Consider the following 17,105-nt stretch of genomic DNA (forward strand, 5'->3'; position numbering starts at 1 on the left):
ATAGCTTAACTCACATACACCAGGAAGAATGTCAACCACGACCGAAGGAAAGGTAAACAAGAATGTTTTGTATATATTTATAATGAAATTTCAATTAAAATAAGTTTAAAAAAATTAAATAAATGTCATCTTGCATTTTAGATATTAAAATGTTTAAACAAATATTGAAACAAGTATTGCGAACCGGTAAATCAGGAATTTGATTTTACCTCAATAAAAGATCTTGTATAGGTCTATGTAGATATAGTCTTTATTAAGGAGTTTGCCTTATTTTTTATCTATACTATAGCCTTCACCCGCAGCCTTGCCAGCGACTTCTAAAGCCGAAGCTTCTAATACATCTAAACCTCTCTCAGGTATCTCACCGTTTGCAAGACTGAGTTTTTTTTTTATACAGACGCATCCCGGGAATTTGAAGACGTTATTTAGTTGAATGCATCAGGAAATTCGGGTTCAAATTGAATCGTTTGAAATTTGGATAGTATATTAAAAAATGTATGCCTTTTAAGTCTAGTCTCAGATTTTCTTATCTGATAAGTTTCGTAAAATTTTACTCAATTATAAGTTAACAGACTACGTAAGGCAATTAAATTTAATTAACCGAAATCGACCTTAGAACGTATATTTCCGTAGGAAGCCAATTTTTGGAAAAGAGTTTATGTAGTCAATTTTTTATCTCAACCCTTTTCTTCAAATACAAATCTGTGTTCTATTGGTTCTTATGTCTAATTCGGTTTTGACATACGTGAGTTATACAGCGCTAAGTGTCGACTTTCTCTTATCAAAAGACTTGAGCAAGGAAGGGGAACAAAAATGTCTACATCAGTTTTTTTTGGTTATTGGTAATAGATACTTTTGATGCCATAACTTAATATCTTTTATCTTATTTATTTATTTTACAGAATAATATAATAAATGATCTTGATTTACGGGTTTTACAATTTTTATAATATATAAATCATAGACGTTGTCCTGCATGATATTTACGTATATTTTTTTCTCGTAGTTATTGTTGCACCCTCCCTCGAAAGGGGGGTGTTTTGTCCTGTTCGGGGCGTATGCCCCCTTCAGGTGGTGTATATGTTCGCGCCCTGCTGATACAGGGCGGTACGGGGGCGGGCATATAGCCCTTGGTGAGGGCTGCAGGCGCGCGGGGAGACTCAGTCTCTACCCGCTGCGCGCAGCCGATGGGGTCGTGTCCGGAGTGTCAAATCCGGTGGTGATGATGATAAGGAGGGGGCTAAGGAGTAGTCTCGACTTGGCCCTGGTGTCGTGATGATGAGTGATGGTATCGGGCAGCTTGCGCGGCTCGCGGTCAAGCACCGCCGGGTGAGACACCCGGTAGACCCGGGGGAGGCCCAGCGAGGCGACCAGCGGTCGAAGCCGCGTTTGCTGCCCTGGTATCGTCGGGACCCGCGGAGAAGAGCTCACGCGGGTACTTGTATCGGTCGGGCGGCCTGGAGTGCCACGGCGCGATGTTATGGAGGTGAGGATGTTGAGAGGCGTCCGCTCGATCAAACATCCTCATCGCGAGCCGTGCGACGAACTCGTCGATCGACTCCATCCGCAAGTCTCGCGCTATGGTGGCGTTCCTCACGTAGCGTGGTGCATGTACAGCGCACCGTAAGACGGTGTTTTGTACGGTGCGCAGTCTTCGGCGGTTGGTCTCCTTAGCATAGGAGAACCACGCCGGTGCCGCGTACGTGAGGTGAGGGCGCACATACAATTTGTGTAGCGCGAGCTGCGGAGAGGTAGGTTGCCTGTGATCAGTGGGCGAAGCGTATGCGCCGCCCACTTGGCTCTCCCTACAGCCCTGCAGATGTGGGGCGTCATGGTCAGACCCCGGTCTATGGTGACCCCTAGATAGGTGACCGGCGTCTTCCACGGCACTTTACGTATATATTACAAGCGATTAGGATATTAAACATAGTATGAAAGTACCAACTGCAGCGCCATCTGCTGTGCTAATGTGTGAATCTAAACCATCCAGGGCGCCACCCGAACGCATACAATAATAAAAGACAACAATCATAATCGGTATGAATGCGTATGCTTTTGGAATATATTATATATATCATATATTCCACTAGGCAAAAGCATGCCTCATTGTAGGTATGTAATTAAAAAAATATATGGAATTCAAGAGCATTCTACATAAATTTTTATAAGAATAGAAAGAAATATATAGATTTTATACAAGTTTAATATACGTAACATCAACGTAAATAGGAAACAAACATAAGAAAATAAAATCTTAAAAATAAACAAATCGAATCGCGCGCACAAGTTCATGGCTTAGGTGAACGGCCGGCCACTTCTTCCGACCGCATTTTGACCATGATACAAACTTAAAAGTTAATTAAATTGTTAAAAGTTCAACAATAAATTTCCGTGGTAGGAAAGGAAATATATACGGAAAATTCCGTAGTTAAAAATAATTTTAATTACATTAAATTTAAATTATTTTGAATGTTACTACTGAAAGTAACCGTTATAGGTACGAATCAGAATAGGGATATACGCTAAGAATGACAAGAAATGAATCCATATGTCAAGTCCAATTGATTATTACGGGCTAATGTATGTTGACACTTCACACTTACGGTGTACCCGGACAAGGCATTTTGACAGGTTTACAAATGATAACAAAATGGAAATGTACATATTTTTTAATTTGTACATCTATATAATACATTTAACAGCCCTTCCATATAATATTCAACCACTTGTAATAATTACGACTGTTACTTAAAAATAGTACCCGGAAATATATATGTGCTTAATATTAATTCATTTATTGACTTAAATAACAAGTTAAACTGTAATGGCAGTTTGTCGTTAAAAGTACACGTTAAACTTATCTGCAAACAGACAAACTTCCTCGTGATGTATTTATGTCAATAATTGACTATTGAGACGAGATATTCTGTTAAAATCTTTATTTTATGTAATTAAGAAGAATAACTAAGGTGGCAGATGTTATAATGATGATTAATAAAGAAGTGGAAATGGGCGAGGCATCTGCGAAGAGGAACAGAAAATTGGAACAAGAAATTATTAAACTGGTGTCCAAGGCTAAGGGAAAAGAGGAAGGCAATTTAGAAGGTCCAGATTAAGGAAATATGAGTAGCAGGTACATGGCAGAGAGTGACACTGTACAGACAGAATTGGCGGCCTTTGCCAAAAAAGGGCATGCATATTATAGGAAGCAATGAGTTGTTAATATAAATGTAAATTGTTTTATATTAATAAAAATATGTTTTGCTAGAATATGGAACAAAACTGTGTAAGGTGGTACAAGAGTAAGTTCGCATATTCTGCCTCACACAATGGTGCGCAAATTTGTCTTTAAAGGAGTTTTAAATTTTACATTATTAGTCATATGAATTGGTAAATTCTTTTATTATTTGTATCGTACGTTATTAAATTTATATCAACTACAGTGTCTCACGAAAATAATAATTTATTGAATAATACATTTTTTTCCAAAAGCAATAACCAAGTCGATTTCATAGATTCTAGTCAGAAGATCTTTTATTTTATTTACAATTTTATTTTAATATTTTACATACAATAAACAAGACAGCCTCGGATCCAGGGTTGCAGTGTGCATGCATATTTATTTGTGATGTAGTAATTATGTTTGTAAATTACCGAATAGTGGAATGAATAACCCTTGTAGTCGAAGACAAGACTTAGCCTGAGATCCCGCATGTTAACCCTACGTTTTTGACATTTGGGAGTCATGCTTAGCGCTAAACTCTAAACCTTTATCTAAATGATAATAATGCGTGCATTTATTTTACATTACAAAAAAAAATTATTTATTTACACGAGACACTTAATATATACGCGTCGTCATCAGCCGTCCCAATTTTAGTCTACTAAGCTCAGATATGTTTCTTTAATGCCCTGTTGTATTAGTTAATTTAACGGAGAATTAAATCGGAAATTGATCACATAAATATTTATAATTATCACAGACAATAGGCTCTTATCACAATATTTCCTTATTTATTATAGAAATCTACAACAAAATATATGAATAGTGTATGTGAATCTTACAAACAATATGTCCTATCCTTAACAACAAACAATATATACACATTTACTACGAGATGTAAAAGTTCATTAGTTTACCATGTGCTAGACTTTGTTAGATATTTATTCACAGCCGGAAAAATTAACTCACTGGTATACTGACTATATGTCACGTCAAAGTGGTTCCATAGAGGATCAGTCACCTCTATAACTTTAGCCACATTCGGTAATTGTTTCACCAACCATGCGATGTCTTTTGGATCAACCAAATGATCATTCCTACCATATATTATCACTATGGGTGCTGTCATTTGATTCAATTTATACTCTGGAGGCATTTCACTACCATACTTCACTAAATTTACATCTTTCCCATAGTCAAACTTCTGGAACTTATCCGAGGACATACTCTGGCCATACCTCGCCATGTTATGAACAGATGTTCCAGCCGGAAAATGTCCAAACATTATTTGTAGAGTCCTATTTGTTATCGACCCTGGATGGAAGGAATCAAACAACTGTTCCGCAGTACCACAGACTGGTTCCGCTATCGCACTCATTTGACAAATAAACCCAAGAGCTTCCTGGCTCATTTGTCCCTTTCCAAAAATCTCTTGAATACCAGCGCCTCTTATCACACCCTCCATTGCTGCAATGCTTGTAGTTGCTAATCTGTAAATCACAGACTTCGTATACGTTTGTCTCGCAGCCGGCGCTAGACCGATTAAAAAGTTCACCTTTTCACAATACCCAGGTCTTTCAGAACACATGATAAATAAGGTTCCAGAACCCTGGGAATATCCGATGTAATTTAATTTGTTAACATTAGTGTGATTTAAAATATAATCTATAGTAGCTGGAACATCGTAAAGTCCTATTTCGTCGACGGAAAACTTCCAGAATTCGGAGTCTTCATCTGGATTATATTTAAGGTGTCGTCTACCATAATAATTACCTCTTTGATTTCCGACCCACAGGTCATAGCACGCATCTGCTAGGAGATAGGCCATCCCAGCGCTCGGGCCAGCATCCAGCCACGCGTCAGAACTTTGTAGCAATCCATGCATGAGGATCACTGGTGGTGACTTAATTTTCCCTTTACAATTCCTGCCTCGCACAATCCTGAATACGGTTAACAAATATTCGTCTTCAGTTACGACTGTATGTTCTTCAGTGGCATATCCATATTCACTAGCCAGTTCTGTGAAATTCAGAAGGCTGTCTCTAGGATACCCAAGCGAGAGCTTTGTCTCGTTGTTTATGGGCAGAAGTTTGAAACGTATCACATTACCAAGAATCACCGCCGCGGATATGAAAAGGACATTGAACGTGAGTTTTACTTTTGACGCCATGTTATCAACTGACGATAAAACTCGTTATTAGTCATATAAAGGATACGATGTTGATGTATATACAAATACAATTGTACCGATGTCTGTATACAAAATATATAAGTTATTTTGGAATGCGAATCTTTGTAGGAAGAGTAGATATTATAATAATAATAAAGCTCATTTATTTCCAACAACCCTAAATAACATTTTTATCTTATCTATGGATCTAAAACTATGTTATTGGAACCCTATGTAGGGTAAAAACCTCCTCTAATAGAACTTGTTTCTTATTTTTTTGGGTTTGTTTGTTAGAATCCGCCTCATTCACGGTTTTTTCTTTAAGTTTATAGTAAGTTTATAATGCCTCTTTCATGTTTTTTCTTGATGAGAAAGAAAAAAAATGTAGATATGGGCAGGCATATCTTTATTATGAAAACGGTTTAGTGAAAGCATTATATTGTTGGTTTTATTCAGATAAATCCCTTGACTTTAATACAATGTAGATTCTTATGGCCAACGCAATGTCGCTTGTATGTAAACACAGCATTGTATGTTACGTAATTACGATAAAGACGACGGTCAAGGTTATCTTTGGATCAAAGTTATTAGTTTTGTATCGAATTATGAACTTTGTTCGGAGAATTTACAACGGATGGTTTTAATATCTTAACTATTAACAAGTCGTGGTTGCTATTAACAAAAACGGTTGTCAAATAGGCTGTGGATGTATTTTGAATATCGAAGCTTAAAGATATAACTTTATTCAAGTTGTTTTTACATTATAAATGCTTAACCCTTTGCGCTAACAACGTTTTAATGTAAAAAAATTATGAAATATTTACACGAACAAATCCTTTTAGTGGTTTGGAGATCAGTAGTTATACAGACCAATAAAAAAACCGTTTACGATGTGTCTCAAACAATGCACTATTTTAGATAGATTTATTAAATGGACATGTAGGTATAATTTGGTGTGCAATCAATTATGTACTCATTATTATAAGAGTTTTAGGCACGCGACACTAGAGGGCGTGCATTTCAATCACATAGAAATGGAGTCATCTTTATGTGTACTGCCAATGTCCAATGTTCGTCGTGAGAGAATCTTGACTATTATGAACCTGGTACAGATATCAAAGGCCAAGAAAAGGTTTAGATGCTCGTTATAAATAAAAATGCCGCCATAAATGAACAATAATGAATTTATAAAAAATATTTTTTTTTCATTATTAATCGAAGGCACAGTATATAAATATTAGTTTACAATTCGATTTCATGCATTAAGGTTAAGTATAGGCAATTCAATTTCTAATGGCTCACGACGAGTAAAAGTAAAATTATGTTTTTTTAAGTTACTATTATTCAATAATTACCTAATTATTACAAACGTATTCATATTTGACTGTCAGCAAATGTAATAAGACAGTTTAAAATGTCCCAATAATGTTATAATTATTTCAGGAACACACTAATAATTTTATATAGAGATTCAATCGATAATACTACTAATAAAATAAGAATATCAATCCTTATAAATTACGTTAAATAATAAACAGGACCTGTTCCTGTGATATTTAGCGAACCAAACATTTTTAAAATTGTTAACAGGACACATGCTGGCTTCTGTTGGTGCATGATTTATTGGATTATGAGACATATCTTCTTATTATGGTTAAATAGTGAAAAGTATAGTATCCTAAAATATGGCGAGGGTGCCGATGGCTGACCATGCGTCATACTCGTGAACGGGTGCTACTTGTGGTGACTAGTCGGACTTGAATTCGTGTATGCGGCAATATTAGTTATTTCGTATTTGCGTGTTGTTCCCACGAGAATGTAAGTGCGTGCTCCTATTTCTCCATGCCTCCGGCTGATAGAGGATCTTTGACAATCTCAGACAAATCTTTGTTTTTAATTTATTTTATTATTATTTATTTACTTCAAATGTCATGTGGAACATGGTGTAAAAGTTGCAGCTCCTTACAAACGTTGTGAAATACAAAACAAAAACTTGGCGATTAAAAAGAGTGGCGGAGAGTTTATTGCTAGTTCTTCTGTTCCATTCTACGCCCTTGATTTGAGAACTGGCAGTAAATGTAAAATTAGAAGCATTTAATGTATATTTCTTTTTTTTGACGTTCATAAGAGTACATTGTATTACCTATATAATTAAATGATTTTTGACTTTAACATTGACTATCCAGTAACTGTATACCTCCCGCGTTTGTAATGGCAGGTTGGTAAAAAAGGTCCTTACTTGGAATGGCGCTGTGGAAAGAAAAAAAAGGTTACGAGCAAGAAATCTGGGTAGATAAAATAGTGAAAAAAGAGATAGCGGGAGTTAAGATAGGAGTTAAGTGGTTGTTGTAGATATGTATAAAAATATGTGAAATGAAAAACTTTGTTTCAAGTCAACAATTTTTCATCGTAAAAAATATGAGCTTATAACTAACACAAATTACGGGTTGCGACCCTAACAAAAAGCTAACTTGGCATATTTAATGGTTCTTAAATCTAAGTGACTCTTCAATACAAGTTTAGTCGACCTTTTTGGACATTATCGGAAATAAAAATATTATATTATAATTTATGTGTGTTGGAGAAACTAAAGAGCTCATTTTGGTTTCATGTGTGCGATTTTTGCTGAACATTTGGTTTATAATTATTATACGCTTCTAATTATTTACTAAAATATATATTTTTAACTTAACTAATGTTTGGTTACATAAATCGGAGCAATATTAATAATAAACGGCTCTAATATAAGAGTCTTCCAACTGTATGCCGATCCTCAAACATTCCCTTTGGAGTAGAGACTCTTAGTCCATGGGGTTCCAGTGCACAGGCGCTAATTAATTTGGCGCCTGGTAGATGGCCCAGTGGCCCCAGAACTCTACTCCAAAGGGAATGTTTGAGCATCGACACGAAGTTGGAAGATTCTTATATTTGAGTCGTTTATTATTTTCCGCCTGCTCTGCGGCTGCTCCAGCCTTTTAGCTTGTCCGAGGGAAGTGACATGGGGAAAACGTTTCCACACAAATAGAATCCCATACCAAAGCCCGTCCCATCTGTCAAGGAATCATCCCATCCGGCCGCTTGATCTGGGCATTATTAAATATTTGATTTTTTATAATAATATAAAAAAATAATTTCAAAGAAAGTGGTACATTCCGATTAACTATAAAAACAGCACTGTCACTCATATAAAAATAGGCATACAAATGTCATATTAATTATCATAATGTCATAATAATAAGAACATAAGTTAATTAAAAATTGTTGTCGATCTTGGTCTAAACTCTCCTAAGCTATGCAGGCATTGCTTTTAAAACTTTAATCACCTTCCCCGTGATTAATTGTTTCATAGCCATTAACGTAATCACATTTTTAATACATCGTGCTTCAACAACCAAAGCCGTGTCGGAGCCCTCGGTAGATGGGCAAGTTTCTTTAATTGTTTTTAATAATTTTGGATACTTTTTATAGTCATAACTACTTCTAGTATACATAAATTTATGTCTATATATTTAATTTTGTGTGTATAGAAAATTGAATAAATTAACATTATATTATTCAAAATACATTGTTATTGTTATAAAATAGAGTACAGAAACGCGGAAGGTTGTTATTTAATTATCTCAGAACAGGTTCTGTTGTACTTTAATGCTCATAAGACCTGAACTTTTGTTTACTTACATAAATAGTGTTTTAATTGTAATAATTGTCCAATTACATGTCTCTTAAACGTATATTTTCCGCCTTTTCTGTTACATGTTGTGACGGCCAATCGAGATTGTCAATTGTCAAGTGGCTAGCGCCATCTTATGCCGCCAAGATGTATCGGGTCACATAACTTCTAGTCGTTTTTGACATAAATTTTCTGGTAAATTGTCAATATTACTTAAGTTAAATCATAAATAAAACTACCTTTCGCTTTACATCATGCCTCATCATCATGCCATGTAAGTGTTTTTACTTACTATTGCGGAAGTAAATAAGGTCCTTATACATTATTTAATCTCCTTGATTGGTATCCTTATAAAATGTCAAGTTACAATTCTTAGTCGGCGTCACAGATAGTTAAAAATATAATATGCTATCGATAGATATTTTGTCCTATACCTAAAATAGCCGCCAAAACAGTAATATATTTATTCAATATTATTTTAAGTTAAATGTGTGAACTGTAGCCGTGGCCATTTTCAAATAAGTGCCATTTTAATCCTAATAAAAAACTAACATTTGGCATAAATTATACGCTATTGAAGACCGAATATATTACAGAAGAAGATATGACATCGCGTTTTGAAAATCACGAAGTCCATTAATGTATTGAGCCCTTGAAATGGCGAATAAAATGGGGTATCGCGTCAAAGATACGTATTTACGACGCACCCTCAATTACTTTGGCTTTTGGAATGTTCTAGAGCGCGGTTGCGTACCATTTTTTTGCATTTACTACTCCTCCATAATACTCCTCATTCAAATGGATATGTTTCAGAGTGATCCAGATCACATTTTCAAACTGAGCTCACTTAGCTGAAGCTCTTGGAATCGGAGAATGGAAGCGTTACTCCCATAGGTCACAGTCACTATAGTTTAACCAGGTGTAGGACAAATTATTCTTGTGTTTTCTGTTATTTTAAACTAAAACATTATAACAGTCAACAGTAATATATTTTACAACAGTCTTCCAACTTAGCGTTACTTTATGTTGTAATCTTAATGAGGTTTAATTTTTATTTCTTATTTATTAATGCATTAGTAATCTTCATATTAAGTTTCTATTAAGTTTTAGCTATTTATTTTTAGTTTTTTTACGTGTTGCTTTGTTTAATTATTTGCTAGCGTATGTTGTAATATGTTCTGTTGTCATATTTTCTTGTATAATATTATGCATACACGTTCTTTAGAACATATAAATTGATAAATTATAGTTATGGTATGTGTACCGTACAGTGACAGTTGAAGTTCAATTAGGAAAAATGTAAGTGTGTAAGTGTATATGCCCGGTGATAAGATCGACACTAAAGTTTCATTAGCATAGAAATTATTATTCGCATTTTTACGCATTAGTCGAACACGCTCTCGCTACGCGCTCTATACATAAACAGTATAAAATTTATTCCACGCATTCTAGAACCTTGGAAATTAATATTTTTATATTGTGCCATAAAGGTAAGATGTTTTAGAATCTTGATTCAGGGTTCGCCGAGAAAGATTTGGCAGAGTAATGACTACCTGAGTACCGAGAGTTTTTTACGCCGGCTTTTTCTCTCGGCCTACATCCTCTGTCTTCTATGCTGATGATATCTGCGACACAAATTTATTGACGTGGAATAAGAATCCTGTATCTTATATTCCATAATAAACATATTTTGACTTAATTCTTAAAAGGCCGGCAAAGCACTTGCGAGCCTTCTGGTAATGTGTGTGTCCATGAGCGACGGTATCACTTAACATCAGATGAGCCCCCTGCCAGTTTGCCTCTTTTTATATTATAAAAAAATCTACATATATGTACATTAACTGGGTACCTAATGGCTCGACTATAAGAAGACAATCAACGATTAACATATCACAATTTTACGGTTTGTATTCACGTTTGTCATAAAATAATTCGTAAAATTCTAAATAAAAAAAAACCAGTGTCGCTACAACCTTTTAACGTCATTTTTTTTCTAATAGGGTTTCCTCACGATGTTAAATGCGCACATAGAAGGTCAATTAGGGTTTGAACCACGACCACAGCGTGCGAATCTTCTCCCTGCCTAATAAGTGTTTATAATTTTACAGTGACATAATGCCGCTTTTTTATTAATGATTCACATTATGCTCGTACATAATTTAAATTGTAAGCTAAAACTGTACGTTGAATAGAAATCTCGGTAAGACTTCTGCGAATAGGATAATTTATTCAGGCACCGGATTCCTCTTAAGCGCCAGAAGCTCCTTGCGAACTTGAAGACACGCTCTCAGCCATACATTTATCAGTCTCTTGTCTTTTAATACGAGAGCAAGATACATTAAACAAAAATCTCCTTTTATCACAGCGTAAACAATTCGACGGAAAGAGATAAACTTTATTACGAGGGTCGGTTCGACTACAAGTCACTTTCCTTTCTTGATCTCTTGACGGCAAGGCATCTCTCTGCATCTTCTACCGCATATACGGTGGAGAGTGTTCAGAGGAGTTGTTCGGAATAATACCGAACAATGCAGCTGAGTTTCATCATCGGACGGTGATGCAAAGTATGAAATTCCACCGAATAAAAGTTGATTAAGCCATTATCAGGTCTGGTTAAGAGTGGGTAGGTATGGGCAGAGAATGGGCAGAATGGAAGGTATTTGTCGGGATCGACAAACGGACTTTAGTTTGTTATTAAATTATTATGTGAAAGAAGACATTTGGATATTTTTATTTTATTCATCAGATACAAACTATAATATTTTTAAAATTATATCAACTAATATAACGTATAGTGCAGTTCTAACTGTACATAATGCCACACCATGTTTAAATAAAGACTATGTTTTATTATAAAAACATCAAGAAAATAAACATTAAATGTTTTATGACTCCTAATCTAACAAACTAAAATATTGTAACATTTGTTGTTTGCATTGAGTTGGGGCGTTTGCCTGATCGAATTAGTGTCTCACGTTTTACGAAAAAAATTCATTAAGACTTCATATTAGACCTGAGGATTGACTAGTCAAACTTAAGAGCGCTGTAGCTTCGATGTTTGACTATAACATACCCTTTTTCCCTTACTAAGCATTTCCCTTAATAATTGAATTACATCAATGTCGTGCTTGACAGCGCATTTATAATTATATATATAGCAATAGGATAGGTGTACATTATAGTGACGTATAATACTATGTACTCTCAGCGTAATAGGTAATTACTTACATAATACCTATTATGACAGTTATTGGTTTCCTAAGCCATTAGAATTTCTAATAACATTTCTTACAGTTCAGATCCTTCTGAACATCTTAAAAGTAAACAATCGTATCATTTAATATGAATTTTGTTTCGTCACAATTGAACTTACGAACTACGAGCTTTTTGAAAAGGTTCCCAAGCACGTGTGCTATTTAAGATACCTATGTAAATCATGTTTGAAATCTGTTCAGTAGTTTTAGATATCCAAGAAGTTTTGGAACACACATTTACATATACTTAAATAATGTCAACAGGTATTTGAAGAGGGGTTAATTCTAAATTACTTTTTTATTCGTCTTAATAAAACTGAGACAGGCTGGTATGTCTATAGCACAGACAGCATGAACTCGAAGACCGGCTGACCTAGTTCCACGGATCGATGCAAGTCAATGACCTCAACACGCCCTCCACGTGCTCGCCATTGATAAACGGCATCCATCATAATCTGATGAAATGGGCCAAACGAAGAATCGCTTGATTAACCGCTACGCCTATGGATAATCACATTAGTCAAGTAATACTTATGGAACACAAGTTGCCGTAAATACGAGCAGAATTGAGTTTTTAAATCAGTTGATTTTTAATCTGTGCATTCGACAAAATATCTCGAGACATAATACTTGTACATTTACAGCAAAAGACGAGCGACTTTTGTAAACTCCATCCGGCTCTAATATTAGAACTTTCTAATATAAAACGCTGTGTTTCCAAGTTTTTACTGTATTCTGAGAAATATCACTGAGAGTCTTTGTTTCTTTTACTTTTGTTCTGATTTTTAACGTTTCTTATCTATTAACACTATCTCGAAGTTTCATTTTGAAGGTTGCCGAGAGGTAGATGAACGTTTAGGGCACTCTATGCATAATTATATATATATCAATATATATAAATATGAATCCCCATTTCTCTTTGTCACGGCATCATGGGTGAACGGCTGGACTGATTTCGCTAATTATTTTTTTGTTATGTTTGTTATTGTCAGGAGAAGGTTCTTATAAAAGAAATCCTTAAGGAAATTGCGCGGAAAATAAGAAATTTTAAGAATACTGTTGTTACGATAGCAAATTTATTACAATTCAAACTTTTTTCATGTAACCTTATGGTGTTTGACATAACTTTGACAGAATTCGTGCTGCAAATATCGACAAAGTAAGAAAAATGAATGTCGTTTAAAACAAATGCTTCGATCGGAGTCATTATATTTATAAAATAATTACAGTCGCTAAGTTTGTGGCAGTAATCTTGAAAATCCATGATTTTCACATTGCCAGTTATATACTATGTCGCCTGTTCCCGTGTCGGAATACCAACAAAACTATTTATATACGCGCCAGATACCAAACAAAGAATGTTGTATATCATAAAACATTAGAATAATAAACACTTAGTTTCTGTAATATTTTAAGTTTATATATCAATTCGAAATAAATTTTCATAGTTAAGACAGGACAACGTCTCTCGGGTCCAACAGTTGAGAGAGAAAACTTTTAATATCCCAACCTAACAATATTAGATATAGTTCTTTTTTTATTTAAAAGGGGCCAAAAGGGCAGGAGGCTCACCAGATATTGTGTAGTGTAGTGACACATCGCAAGCGCATTGCCGCGCTTTTAAGAAACAGTGCATATGCTCTTTTCTTGAAGGACCCTAATTTGAGTAGGTTCAGAATAACTTTACTGCAGTCGAAAATTTAAATAACTATTATTTTTGCAATATTTTCTTTAATACAGTTGCTCAAAAAGCGGCGTATTGCAGGGACGTTTAGCGTGGGCTATTACATTCATGCGTTCTCTTTCTCAACTGTCAAAACAGTGTCTATTAAAAAGAAAAAAACAACCACAAAGTTTTTACTAAAAAAAAATTCAGAAGTATTTATGATTCATACAAATATTTCTAAAAAGAAGCTTCTACTATGAACACCACCCGAACTCAGTATAAATGCACTGCTACACGCATGCTATGGAGAACATTTTAGCAGAAAAGAAGAGAAAAAAGCAAATAGTTTTATTAAATTTCTTATTGTTTTCGCAACTGTTTTAAAAATAGTTGGTCACTACACGTGCGGAACCGTCATTACAACCAGTACTGTAGACATTTGTCGGAACCCTTTGCAATGACAGGCTTTCCGCCCTCATAATGAAATAGGTATACTATTTAAATCACTTAACCCATTTTACTGTTTCACTTTCCCCAATAATTTAAAAAAGAACTGTCAGACGCAGCAAACTAATCGAGTAAAAACTCGGAATCGGTTTTTAGCGGCCGCCGCATCGTGAATAATGAAATTAAAAACAATTCACCTAACACGGCTTTGACATGCGCTCGTGTATGTAATGTCATTTAAAATTTAGATGACATTTGAATATCACTTTGAGCCTTTGGGTATAAGGCATGATCTGGTACATTCTTATTTTGTGTGTTGACTAGTTTTAACAATCTTTTTAGCGATGAATAAGCTTCCAGTGGAGTTATCCCTGGAAGATACGAGCTCCAATTATTTAAAAAGAAAGTTTACTCCACCTACAAAGTCTGGCAACCCACCTATAAAAGATTATTGGGTTGCTTTTTAATTTCGTTTTATTTTTCTATTTATTAACGTTATTTATGACCTACATAAGGTTAAAAATATTTTAGCGACTTATAGTTAAAATAGTTAAACGACAGGTGACAGGGGGACTAAAAATAACCAACCTCTTTACATATACAACCTCTTTAAAAATATGAAGTCGACTGTTCATAAGTTAAGTAAAATTACGCTACAACTTGAAAAAAGCAAAACAAATTGAAAATTAGATGGACAAAATATCCATGTACCTAAAACTTTTCATACTACCTTCTGCAAATAATTCTACAATTTTAACAGTACAATTATGATAATGCGGAGTAAGGGACTAAATAAGCCGCAATTTCATCCCTAGAGCGTGGGCTGAGATCTTATTAAAATTACGTGAAAGAGTGAGAAACGTCAACAATAATTTTTAATTTCGGCGCGAAAATGATATAAATCTTGCAGACAAGTTTAATTGTACCAAAGCGGTCTGAGTTTTATCACTTTAGGGTGTTATTTTTACCTAAAACTTTTGGAAATTATGTTGTATAGTATTGTCTTTTGTAAAAGTAGCTTTTACACATTAAGAAAAACACTTATTGAACGGATTAAAGCTATGTATTATTTTTAAAACTTATTGTTATTTATATAATTCTAAATTTTAATTTTTTTTTTCGACATTTCGCGTACTTTTCAGTTACCGTGACCACGCACACTTAAAAAATAACTATAAGTTTTAAAAATAATACATAGCTTTAATCTTTTCAAAAAGTGTCTTAATTATGTATTTTATGCTTTATATTTTATTTTAGGTACGAGCAAGTGCAGTACATTAGGAAACAACTGGGATTTGAAGTCACGATTAGAATTGAAATGGGTTTACCAATACTGATGAATCATGATACTTTTCTATGCTAAATGAAACCAGCTTTCACCTCGTCCAATTTATTTGATCGCAATCCTCAGCGCGATAGGGCATGCCGCCAATTACGGCTCTATCAAAATTTAAATATTACCTCGCTACAGAAATATACAGCATTGAAAATTTTTACATTATTTTAATAAACTTGTCTTTGTTTTGAATTATTTATGTAAATTATAGATTCTTTTAAAATTAATATTTTTTCTATATTTAAATTATTTTTTTAATTATATTGTAAAAAATTAAGCTGGTTAGCTAAGTAATACAAGGACAGATGCCAAGCGTAATATAATAATAATAAGTGCCTACTGAAGTCAACTTACGTAGCTAATAAAAATATAAGAATATGTCCAATAACATTTCTTTACGGTCGTCCTAACAATTAATAATGACAAAAAATACACCAATATTACGTGAATTTATTAAAAATGTATGCAATAGTCAGAGGTAGAGTTCCACATCATATTTAATATATGTTAAAGTACACACAAGTTGACACAATAAATCAATTAAAAATTCAGCGAAATAGTACCAACTTCAGGTCAACAGATGGCGTTAATTACAATAAGTTCTAATTACATCAAATATTTATCTATAAACTTGATGTGACGTTTTTTTAAAAAAACACTCCAAATGCCAAATACAACAATCCAGTTTTTAACAATTTTTTTATTAAATATTCGTAATAAATCGAACGAAAATGTTCACGTTCTAATCAATAAAGTCAATTATAAAGCTAGAAGTCGAATAATCCCGATCGCCTTCTAAAGTTGTCTCATTACAGTAAGACTTAAACCAGAGCGGCTTAAGATAGAATTAAGCGAATCTTATTAGTAATATATATTTTCATTTACTCATTTCGTGCCAAATAATTTGATAAAGATATAAGGAACATTTGTTGTGTGTGTTGTGTTGTGTGTTACAAATTATGTATGATTTATATTTCAAAAATTAGTGACAGTATCCTATAATGACGCTTTACTAGAATATATATCATTTGACAGCTATATGTAGTCTTTGGTTAACATAGCTTTTACACATTGAAAGAAAACAGTTTTTTAACCGGATTAAAGCTGTTAAATTTAAATTATGTAAAATAATTATAAGTTTATAATAATACAAAATCTTTCAGCTATATGTACGTAAATAATTATCCTTATTATTGCTTTAAGCAATATTTTTATCGATTAAAAATAATAATAAAAATATGTTTTGAATTTCTAATAGTTTTTACTGTTCCTATGTATTCCATCTTTAGTGTAATTGTTTGTTTTTATATACATTTCTGATAACGACATACATAAATAA

At 34.0% G+C, this 17,105-nt stretch overlaps 2 protein-coding genes across 2 annotated transcripts in view; both read right to left on the bottom strand.

The window, feature by feature from the left end:
* The window catches only part of LOC123707815, a 72,178-nt gene that overhangs the window by 42,372 nt on the left and 12,701 nt on the right, over positions 1-17,105 (bottom strand). The window lies entirely within an intron of this gene.
* On the bottom strand, positions 2,186-5,393 carry LOC123707816 (lipase 3-like). The gene has a single exon (XM_045658165.1). The coding sequence runs from the start codon at positions 5,391-5,393 to the stop codon at positions 4,137-4,139; it is 1,257 nt and encodes a 418-aa protein (XP_045514121.1). The 3' UTR covers positions 2,186-4,136.

Source organism: Pieris brassicae, chromosome 3 (assembly GCF_905147105.1).
Source record: "Pieris brassicae chromosome 3, ilPieBrab1.1, whole genome shotgun sequence".
Classification (NCBI taxonomy): domain Eukaryota; kingdom Metazoa; phylum Arthropoda; class Insecta; order Lepidoptera; family Pieridae; genus Pieris; species Pieris brassicae.